Source organism: Abramis brama (genome assembly GCF_963993115.1).
Source record: "Abramis brama genome assembly, chromosome: 1".
Classification (NCBI taxonomy): Eukaryota; Metazoa; Chordata; class Actinopteri; order Cypriniformes; family Leuciscidae; genus Abramis; species Abramis brama.
In genome coordinates, this window is record NC_139963.1 from 35,004,472 (window position 1) to 35,016,833 (window position 12,362).

Consider the following 12,362-nt stretch of genomic DNA (forward strand, 5'->3'; position numbering starts at 1 on the left):
ATAATTTAACAGAGCAAAATGATTAAAGTAATAAGATTTATTTTTTGGAAAATATATTGAGAATGAAATGTATCGTTTATTGCTTAAATTAAATGTTTTAAACAAACTGACAATAGGGTAAAAAAAGCAACTTATAATAATAATGAAATATTATACATAATGAATAATAATCAAAAATATTTACTGTAAAAAAAGTCCAAAATGCTGAAAAACAAACCAACTACCGGAAGTTCCAATTATCTGAAAATGAATGAAACTCATGAACATAAAATAAAAAGAAAATATTTTTTGTGTTTTTCCTTTTTTATTTTTTATTTTTTTATTTTTTTATTACTATATATATATATATATTTTTTTTTTTTTATTATTATATATTTTTTTTTTAGATAATATGATTCATTTTTAGAAAATGTATCTTGAATTAAATTCTTTCACCTTGTTTTAATCATAAAACTTACTAAACATTGATACATTTATTTTATTATATATATATATATATATATTTTTTTTTTTTTTTTTTTGCTGTGATGGCTATGCCAATATTTTTTAAGATAATGTGATTAATTTTAGAAAATGTATCTTGAATTAAATTCTTTCACCTTGTTTTAATCATAAAACTTACTAAACATTGATACATTTAACCTTCAAACAAAAAAAAACAAACAAAAAAAACGAACTTTTATTTTTGATGGCTAGCACTAACCAGCATAAGCCAGCATGGAAATTCATCAGAATGTTTTATCATGGTCACCAGATCTGAAGCTGACACACACTGATTAAAACAACATGAAGACTGGACAAGTGGCAAATAGAGACTATGCCAAGTGATCGCAGACAAGCAGAGCTATATCTTCATGCACGCCAAATATACTTACCAAATTGACCTCATCCACAGTGATGGGCTGTGTGCGGTAGCGCGCCCCCTTCTGTCTGCGTCTCTCAGAGGCCTCTAATGGGCTGCCGTCTCTCACGGGACTCCCCACAGCACCCAATATGGGCTGAGACAGTTTGTTGAAGAGAGCCAGTTTCTCACTCATAGACAGTTTAGTGCCAGCATCATCCTCCACCTCTGCCTCAGGCTCACCTGCCTCACCCAAATGAGGACTGAAGGAGGAACAATAGACAGAGAATTAGGTCATTGATTTGTTTTTAATCTCAGAAGTACTTCTTAAATTGGCAGTGGCACTGCTTCTGTAAACTAGAGATTTAAAGACATATTAAGGTGCAAGAAATTTGCATGTTGTATAATGAAGTCCTGCCCACCTCGCTGCCATCACTGTTTCCTCAAAGGTGATTGGCTGAGTGAGTGCTCGAGGATCGTTGTTACGGCGAGCTCTGCGCTCATGGACACTATTACTGGAGCGAGGTTTGAGGAACAAGGACGCCTCGGGTGAAGCTGTCTTCTCCAATTCCTGATAGAAAAACAACAATGTAATAAAAATATTTAAATGGTGGAATTAAAAGAGAGAGAGCGACAAATGCTAATAATTCACCAAGAGATACAGTTGACCAAAAAAGTCACTTTTACGTTTTTGATAAGTAAGATTTTTTTTTTAAGAAATTAATGATTTTATTAAGGAACAAAGCATTAAATTGATTAACAGTGACAATAAGACATTTTAAATGTTACAAAATATTTCAGTTAATCCTGAAAAATGTATCAAATGTTTTCCACAAAAATATTAAGCAGCACTTTTTTTTCAACATTGATAATAATAAGAAATGTTTCTTGGGCAGCAAATCATCATATTAGACTGATTTCTGAAGGATCATGTGACTCTGAAGACTGAAGTAATGATGCTGAAAATTCAGCTTCGACATCACAGGAATAAATTACATTTTAAAATAAATGAATTTAGAAAACAGTTATTTTAAATTTTAAAATATATATATTTCACAGTATTACCGTTTTTATTGTATTTTTGATCAAGAATGTGCAGCATTGCTGAACATAAGAGACTTCTCTTAAAAAAATGCAAAAATCTTCCTCACTCCAAATTTTTGAACGGTATTGTAATTTGAAAAATTTAAATGTGTCGATTCAAAACATAATTTTTAACTGCGTAGAGAGACATAATTACTTTAAATTCCATTTTATTTACACAAATACTTCATGCTTCACCCAATCTGTTTGATTTTCTCTCTTCCATGAATCACAACAGGAGATGTTTAAAAGAATGTTCACGCTGCTCTTTTCCATACAATGAAAGTGAATGGTGACTAGGGGCCATCAAACTCAAAAACTGACCAAAAAGTAAACTCATAAACTCATTTATGTTAGAAGTCATTGCATATTTGTTGCCATTACATTCATGTTGCCATATACTTTGAAAATGATAATACTGTACGCTGTGTGAAGACGTGTCACCCCATATTTAGTCACAATTCACTTTCATCGTACATAAAAAGAATTACTTGTGTGTTCCATGTAAGAAATTAATATCATTTGTCACATCAATATGTGAGTGAGTTAATGGCACAATTGTCATTGTTAGAGAACAATCCCTGTATTTTCTGTTTCACCAAGAAAATGCAATCGCAATGCAATTTTTTTAATATCTCTGTCTCTGGTGAAATGGGTCAGTTGCAGGATGAATTAAATAGATCCTGCTCTGATAGTCTCGGTAAGGAAGTCACAGTAACAAATGAAACCCAGTGGGTCATACGGTAACCAAACACTCCAGGTGTCCTATTACCACCTACGACCCAAACACAAAGCATAAGAACAGAGAGGAAAAACCATACTGGAGCAGAAAGAGAAAGAGAGAGATTATTAGAAATACCTAGTAAAATAAATGACAGTGCATTCAACATTCATTTTCAGTATCACAATGCTTTTTAAAATGTATAAATATACTTTATCCTCAACACATTTAAGAAGATTAAAAACATTTTTGTATGTGAGAATGAGTTCTATGTGTGTAATTTCTGATACATGAGAAATGCCTGGTCATAAAAGTGTTAATACTAATACATTAAAAGGTGTATTTTATGGTAATGGTAAGTGTAGTGTAAAGTAATTATAATAAGCTTTTATTAACAACAGTAAATTGGGAAGTCCCCAAAAGGGTAAATATATACAAGGTAGGTGTGTGTGTGTGTGTGTGTGTGTGTGTGTGTGTGTGTGTGTGTGTGTGTGTGTGTGTGTGTGTGTTTTCCATCCATGGCAATGACCTTTTTCTATTCAGGCAGCAGCAGTTGCTAAAGAGATACGGTGGGCTCTTGTTTCACCTACTTTAAACAGAGACATCTTGGCAGCTACACTCATCTTGGCTCTGTCATCTGTCTTTACATCCACTGCAAGAAAAACAGCAAGCACAACATTACAGGGGGCAAAATATCTCCAATCACACACATGCATTTTAGAGCAACAGAAATGCCAAGCTAATCAAAACTGACACATCATAACAGACTGCATTACTTGTGGCGCAATCTGAACGGATCCTGCTGATTCACACTACACACACACACACACATGCATATCTAATTGAGGACATAACATACTGTTTTATATAGTAGAAAGGTTACGTAACTGTAATTCACACGCTACCGCTGAAAGACATTTAGCTTTTTCAGAACGATTTTTGCAATTAAGGACATCCCTAAAAAAGGTTGTTAGATTTAGCTTAGTTCTGGGGACTAATTCATTTGTCCACAAACTATAGCTATCTAAACCCATACGCATTTGATTCACCTGAGATCATGATGGTGACATTTCTGTGTGAGATCACTAAATGACTAACAAACATCTCATACATGTTCTCTCACGCGCTCATAAACTCATTGCTCTGTGTTAGGCCAAATGCACAAACAGTCTGGCAGATGTATTCTTCACCTGTGCGTACACTTCTCTTAACTGGCAGATTTATAGCTGATCTCAAACACACACACACACACACACACACACACACACACACACACACACACACACACACACACACACACACACACACACACACATGTTGTGTTTCCATGGGGACTTTCCATAGACATGATTTTTATTCTGTAAAAACTGTATATTCTATCCCCTAAACCTAATACACACATCATTCCTCCTTTCCCCATGTTAAGTTTTATACTAAATGTGTTTTTAAGGAATTAGATTATTATGTGAGTGTCACTAAATTACTGTCCTAAAAAGCATGGCTTATATTTATAACACTTTAAGCTTTCTCTAATACAACCTTGTAAGATTTATCCACACACCATAAAACAGAGGTCATTATAACTGTTTATGACAGTATCCACTTACTCAGAATATATGCATGAGTAAAAGTGTATAAGAGTGTGTTTATGTTTTGGTTTACTATGTGTATTGCATTGCAATGGTACTATGTTGCGGTAGAGTTGCAAAATTTGAAAAGACTGCTCAGACTACAGTTAAACAACCATTTACAACAACAAAAACTCCTCTATACACACACTCACACTACCGTTCAAAGGCTTGGGGTCAGTAAGATAGTTTTTTTGTTGAAAAAAACTAACTTCTATTTAGCAAGGATGCATTAAATTGATCGGGATAGTGACAGTAAAGACTTTTACATTGTTACAAAATACTTTTATTTCAAATAAATGTTGTAATTATAAACTCTTGAGCAGCAAATCAGCATATTATTATGATTTCTGAAGGATCATGTGACACTGAAGACTGGAGTAATGATGCTGAAAATCTTTCTGACCCAAAATTTTTGATAGGTATAGTGTATGAATACTGAATTTCAATTCTGAAACACTTCATAAAAATGCTTCAATATTATAATATCATCTCTGTTTTCATCAATTTAACTTGTCACAATAATGTCTACTCGAGTTAATGAGTTTTCAGAGTTTCTCACCTACAGGTTTTTACTTTGGCACCACTTTATTTTAACTGAAATTAAAAAGCAGCAAAATACTTAATGTTGGCTTTTAGTTGATTATCATTTTTAACAGTGTAAAATTGTAGGTTAAGCACTTACTTTGCGAGTTGTCTTGATTTTCATCGTCCATTGTTCTGTGAAATGAAGAACTTTATGAGAAGTCTCAAAGTAAAAGGAAGGACCACAAAATCAAACTCACATTCAACTGCTCACTCAGTCTTTCTCATGTAAAGTAAGTGATACACATACATGGTATACAGAAAAAAGTATTAAGATGACTTCACACTAGATCTGCTTTAAGAAGCCTCTCCTGCACTATGGGCATTGTGACACACACACTCACTCAGACACATCTGTGCAGGTTATATGCATGACATAATGCTAACTATTAAAACTATGAGCTCTTACACACACCCTGTTTGATGATCCTATCAAGCACAAGGGATACATGCTGAACTAATTTCCTGACTCAAAGGAAAGGACTGTGCTGAGTATGATATCTGGCATCTGTTAATATCTTCCAGGTATTTATGATAGTGAAAGGATTTTACTCTTAAATGACTAAATATCAACAAACACACACACAGCACTTTCTTAAACATTTATTTGTTGCTATGCAGGGTGTATTTTCCTGATCCACTAACGTTTAAACCTAGTTTTTAAAATAATTAATAGTAAAATATAGTAAGTGAAAGAAAGTGCTGAAATGTTACTTAAGATATGTCAATATATAATGAGCTCTTGATCTCAAAATACAGTAAAAACCGTAATATTGTGGAATATTATTACAATTGAATCTGTTTTCGATTTTAATACACCTAGTGTCTATTTACACCAAGTTCAAGTAGCCCGCAATGATGGCAGAGGCTATTTACACTGACTCCGCCCACCGTTATCTGATTGAGCTAGACAAAATAACAAAAGAAATCCTGCATGGAGAGTAAGACGTGTGCCGTTAGCTTTTGACGCGATCGAACCAAGTTCCAATCCGCTTTTTACCGAACTCATTCTTTTCCCTTTTCTCATTGCAAATCGACTTGGAGTAGCGTTTATTATAAATAAATATATATATATTTTAAATCATCATTCATCAAATCATCATATTAGAATGATTTATGGAGGATCATGTGACACTGAAGACAGGATTAATGGCTGCTTTATCATCACATGAATTTTCACTTTTCACTTAGTGTAAATATTCCTGTGATGATAAAGCAGCCATTAATCCTGTCTTCAGTGTCACATGATCCTCCATAAATCATTCTAATATGATGATTTGATCCTCATAAAATCGTTCTTATTATTAATGTGAAAAGCAGATGCTCTGCTTAATATTTTTGTAGAAACTGACTAATATTTTTCAGGATTCTTTGATGAATAAAGTTCAAAAGATCAGCATTTATTTGAAATATAAATCTTTTGTAAGTGTATATATATATATATAATAGAGCATCTGCATGTTTTAATGGATTTTGTCACATGAAAAAAGGTTAATGACAATCATAACACCCAACTAAGTTAGTGTGTCTAGGTAGTAAGCAACTGCTGTCTCCATACCCACAACTCTCCTTTATCTCACAAGCTGTGATGGGTTGAGTACGGAAGCGTTCACTGTTTTTGCGACTCCCTGCAGGATCCCCTGGCATGTATCGACGGGTGCGCCGACGACTTCCCTCGGCACTTGGTTGAACCGCTAGGTCAAGAGTCAAGGCCACCACGCCACCATCAGTGGTGCTAATGTTTGAGTACACAGACCAGAACAAATGGCGGCGAGGAAGAATGTGTGTTTGTGAAGGAAACAGAAACAGAGAAAGAAGGATTGAGTCAAAGGAAAAGATTAGAAAAGGACACTACTACTTCTCACAGCACACTGAAGATGGTAAGATGTTAGACAGCATCAATCACACTGTCACCATGGTGCCAAAACTACAGGTACACATTAGCATTATGTTAGCACCACAAAATGTGCACATAATACAATTCATTACATAAAGAGATACCCTAAAACTGATATGAAATGCAAGGGCACATATCCAGCCAACAAAGAGTAGCTAAAACACTGTTAAACATATTAGAAACTTACTTTTAAAAACTACTTTAACATTATTATTTTTTTAATATGGTGTGACTCCTAGATGTGTGAATAAATGCCATTTATTAACTGCTGCTAGTCAATTAAACATTTGTGCAGTCTAATATTTGTGTGAAACTGTAATACATTTTTTCAGGATACTTTAATGAATAGAAAGTTTAAAAGAACAGCTTTTATTTGAAATATAAATCTTTTGTAACATTATAAATTTCGTTACTGTCACTTTTGATAAAATAAAAATATAAAACAAAAATATTTTCTAATGTTATAAAAAAAAATATTTACAAAAATATTTAGTAACGGTATAAATGTCTTTACTCTCACTTAAAAAAAAAAAAAATCTTACTGACCCTAATCTTTTGAATGGCATTAAAATATATAGTTTTTCTTAGGCTGTTGAAACGTGTATCTGTCTAATTTAAGTGTATTTTGCAGCAAATTAAAAATAGGTGGATACTTAAATGTACACCATGTAAAAAAAATTATTCAGAATTTAAAGGTATAGCGGAGGATTTTTTACTTCCGGGTGGATCACCTATACTATTGGTCCTCCTAATTGTCAATCATTCTGGTGAATCAATCAAACTTATTCAAAAAGTGGAGAGGGCGGGAATTTTATCTAAAATTCTGAAAGATCCTCCACTATACCTTTAAATAACGAGTCAGTACATCATCAATCCTCCTTCCAAAACGTATGTTTATATTTTAGACGGGGCGGGATGGTTTTCGCGGGAAATTCTGCCCGTCTCATATAGAGAAAAGTTGAAAAAGTTGGCAAAAAGAGAACTCGACAGCTCGTGATAAAACAAGAATCAACATTGGCTTGGCTTTTTGGATATGGCGAGAACTGAGGGATTTGAAATGTTGTAAAAGCGTAAAGCCTTATAGCTTTATGAGCAGTAGGATAACCATATTCATCCGCACAGTCGAAGCACAACCAAAACAATGTTGTGCCGCAAAATGTAGTTCTGTTTTTTAACCGCTAAAGGGCCAGAAGTTACATAGTGTACCTTTCATGAAATATTATTATTATGCAGAATAGTGGTGTTAGAGATAAATGAAAATGTCTTTGCCTGTGGCAATACAAACAGAATGAAGCAGGAAATGAACACACACACTGAGACACACTCCCTACACTCTATTAGACGGAGCAGGGCTCGAGGTTTGCTGTAGAAGAGCGCTCTTCAGCTGGCCTACTGATACATGAGTGTGTAACTGGCGTGTGTCAGGGGTTGAGGGCCCATGGGAGTCTGGAGGGTTTTCCCCATCCACTGTACCAGACGAGCCCAACAAACATTCCCTGGAGAGGGTGATTGAGAGAGACAGAGGACTTCAACTGGGGGAAATAAAGTGTGCAAGGCAGGGACAGCTGAGAGACATGCACAAGAGGGATGGCGTAGATATAGAGAATGATGGAAATGAAAAAAAAAAAAAAAAATGTTTAGGTCTAAATTTGAGATTTATTTATTTGACTTGCATATAATTTTTGCATCCATTTGGATTATAGAGTTTGATGCATAAAGTATGAAACGGGTAAGATTTCTGTAGTATTCACTATAAACTGAATGTGTACACAATGACCAGCTGTATATATTTATCAATAAATACAGTTTGTTTCAATCTCATTCATTTTGACTAATTTAATATGGCTTGTTCCACAGCTAGCCATATTTTAACTATAGTTTTTAACGGAATAAATGTAATCGTTTTCACAATGAATAGATTCGTGCTGATTCTAAGGAGTTTGACTATGATTATTTAAATAAAATAAAATACAATTCAAATAGATGATTTAATAATAAACTATGCCATGATTTTTTGAGTGAAAATCTTGCCTGTTTCTTTTATGCATGACTGACAGATATGCATCACATTAACGTTATTAGATTGTTTATTGTCAAAACAGTGTATTCCAAATGGATGGAAATTGTATATGTAATTCAAATAGATCAATCTTAAATTTAGGCCTATTTTTAACAGAAATTTGATCTTGTGAGGATTAGAATATATCCAAAGCTGGAAGTCCTGTGTGATCTAGTTAATATTTGCAGAGGATGCAACTCCCTCACAATACATAATGCCTAATTTATGTCCACAGTAAACCCAGGAATGTGTTTTAAGAAAGTAATTCGGATAAATTTCGAGAGGAATGACACAAATCTTTCATGCTCTAAAGCCTCAGGAAAGCTCACCTGTTTTGGTGTGTGTTCTCTCCACTGGTGTTCACCTTACATCCATTGGAGATCATTGCAGGAACAGGCCGTTCCTCTAACGGTGTTCGTCCATTCCTCCCCATCCCTCCATTCATTCCTCCTGAAACAGACTTTTCCACATAGTTAGAGTCACGGACACCGCGTCCTTCCCTGTCTCTTCTCGACCACTTAGACGGAAGCTCCTCTTCCTGGCTGCCATAACGTTCAGCCAGCTCTCGCCGTCTCTCTGCTTTGTAGCGAGCTATGCGTTCAGCTCTGGACTCCTGGGCTACATTTTCCATTTTGTCCATATCATCAACTCCAGTTTTGTCACTTTGGATGTTTGAAGTAGGCAGAATAATTCCTGGTGTATGATCAAGATGATTTCAATGTCTCAAAAACAAGGGTGGAGTCCCAACCAAAGAAATGTTTGATTGATCAGAAGAACAAATTACAGCAGGTTCCTCGAATAATATGTTTGTGTATCATCCTCATCACTTCCCCGAGGACATGGCACTGTCAGAAAGCAAATAAAAGAGTTCTTAGATCATCCGCTCGACACACTGAGGTGTCAGATATCTATAGATAAATGGAAGGACAAGAAAATGCTTTCATTCAACAATCAACACCTGTTCTGCAAACTTGCAGAATTAGCATTCACCTTTCCTATTTATCAGTGTAAGTGTACTCCATGACCTGCTTTAGTGAGCTTCTGAATTTGGGAAAGTCCTCTTGCACTGACACTCTACACCTCTGAAGTGCAGCTCATCTCAGCAGTCTTTTTAGGGCAAGCCATTTATCAGACAAGCTGATCCATCAACACCAACACAGGTGTATTTGAGTGTATTATTAGTATTGGCATACTACAACACATTTTAAGTAAACAACACAAGTCAGAAACAGTAAATAACAATTGCCAAACTCACAAAAATGATTAAACCAGCTTAAATTTGCCAGATTGTTTTGCATGAGTAAACTGAATAATAGTGTATCAGATATTTTCATCAGTCAAATGTTTGCTGTTGGTAAGATTTTTGATGCATTTAAAATAAGTCTCCTGTGCTCATCAAGGCTGTACAAAAATACAGTATAAAAACAGTAATATTGTGAAGTATTTCTGTTTTAATATATTTATTTATTCCTGTGATGTTAAAGCTGAATTTCCAGCATCATTACTCCAGTCTTCAGTGTCACGTGATCCTTCAAAAATCGGTCTAATATGACGAGCTGGGCTCAAGAAACATTTCTTACTATCATCAGTGTATAAAACAGTGCTGCAATATATTTTTATTTAGTAATTATAATATTTTACTACTAATTATCTTTTTGGATTTTTGCAGTTTGATTTGGCAAGAATAACACCAAACAAAAAATACTTTATTGGATATTGTTGATGATACAGTACTATCTGTCAAATATATGTTGATGGTCAGAGGAACCTATTTAAGGGAAAACTATAATTCAGTTTAGAAATAAGTATTATTGTTCATTTTATGCATCTCTAGGAACCCACAGAAACAGTAAAGACAGTAAAGACAGTCATTTCTGAGCAATAGCATGAAGAACCTGAAGAACAAGTGGAGCTAATGCATCTGGTCTGATACAGACACAGACTGTAAGCCATCATCTTGTTAGTCACACTCCGCTGTAATACATGAAATTACCCAAACAAGACCGGTCAGAACACGCCTTCCCAAAATATCATTCATGACTCTACAGATGTGGTTACCTAGTCACCAAGTTGCCATAACAACACAATTACAGCTTTACTCATACATAAATAATGACATCATCATCTTATCACCATACACAACATGGCCCTGGCATGTGTTCGATGGCCTACCCATGGGAGCCTTTCAAGAGTGTGTGTGTGTGTGTCCTGGTAAACCCTACATTATGGAAATATATGTCCATAATGTCCCCCCAAAGATGGCAATAACTGAAATCCTTGTCCTTGTGGGGACATTTTTTAGTCTCCATGAGGAAAACGGCTTATAAATCATACTAAGTGATGTTTTTTTGTTTTTTGTTTTTTAATGTAAAAATGCAGAGTTTTCTGTGAAGGGTTTAGGGGGTTAGTGTATTAGTGTAAGGGGTCAGAATATACAGTTTGAGTTTGTACAGTATAAAAACCATTATGCCTATATGGAGAGTCCACACAAAGATAGCGAATCAGACGTGCGTGTGTGTGTGTGTGTGTGTGTGTGTGTGTGTGTGTGTGTGTGTGTGTGTGTGTGTGTGTGTGTGTGTGTGTGTGTGTGTGTGTGTTTTTGTAGGGGCTCCTCTCCTCCTAAATAAGCAAACTGTAAGCATCAGCATTCTGCCAGATCCGCTCACAACTGAAACACAATAGCCCCGATATAACAACAGAGCAAAGATCCAGCAGTACCACAGCAGAGAGAGGGACCACAACTTCACTCAGTGAGCCTTATTTGGTGTTTCAGGAGCCCAAAGCAGAGTTTGAGCTCTCAAATCTACAGCAATCATATCATGAGGAATGGAACTTACAAAATGGACCTACCAAGAACTCTAAGTAATGTCATCTACCAATACTGGAAATTACAGGCTGATACATTTAACTCTGTAATGTCACAAAGTTCAGAACAAGTCATTTCTGCAACTCAAGACTGCCTCATTTAGGGTCCCTCAGACTGTTATACTATACTAAACAGTTGGCCAATATAGAAATGAAGATAAATTATATACAAGTCAGTTCGATATTAGGTAATATTAGTTTAAACCTCTAAATAGACTTTTAATGCAATAGTGAACAGGATCTTCAGCAGCAATGTCCTCTCTCTATAGGGAGCACGAGAGTCATGTCTCATCTGAGAGAGACTTTCCTGAGAGATGTAACAAGCTTAGCCATGTCAAGATCCCGATCAGGAGAGTCTCAAATCAGGAGAGCAAACAGTGACAAACTCAAAATGTGTGTGCTGATTTTAAACATCTCAATAAAACACCTATTCAAATTTTTGTAAAACATAATAAAAAATATTTGAATGTGCATGTAGCAACATGTTTGTGGTAAATAAAGTGGTTATAAAAGTGCAATGAACTTATCACTGCAGGCTGTCAGTTTGGCACCACTTTGATTTTACTTAAAACTTACATTTTATTTAGGCCTATTTTTGTTTGCTTCACAATATGACAGAGTTGGAGAGATGGAGAGATGGAGCGAGTCACGTGAAAGGGAGTTTGAGGATACGGGATGGAAAG

The 12,362-nt window shown here is 35.2% G+C and overlaps 1 protein-coding gene across 4 annotated transcripts in view; it reads right to left on the minus strand.

Annotated features, from left to right (window-relative positions):
- Positions 1-12,362, minus strand: part of svilc (supervillin c) — a 29,522-nt gene that overhangs the window by 14,128 nt on the left and 3,032 nt on the right. For 2 of the 4 annotated variants that reach the window (XM_084125571.1, XM_084125570.1), the window contains exons 2-8: positions 9,144-9,659; positions 8,087-8,251; positions 6,417-6,593; positions 4,959-4,993; positions 3,236-3,297; positions 1,264-1,412; positions 876-1,104 (exon numbers count right to left, since the gene is read on the minus strand). In XM_084125571.1, the coding sequence (XP_083981697.1) occupies positions 876-1,104; positions 1,264-1,412; positions 3,236-3,297; positions 4,959-4,993; positions 6,417-6,593; positions 8,087-8,251; positions 9,144-9,454 (1,128 nt within the window). In that variant the 5' untranslated portion in view covers positions 9,455-9,659. The remainder of the gene's footprint in view (positions 1-875; positions 1,105-1,263; positions 1,413-3,235; positions 3,298-4,958; positions 4,994-6,416; positions 6,594-8,086; positions 8,252-9,143; positions 9,660-12,362) is intronic. The other 2 variants (XM_084125573.1, XM_084125572.1) reach the window with 1 other exon arrangement.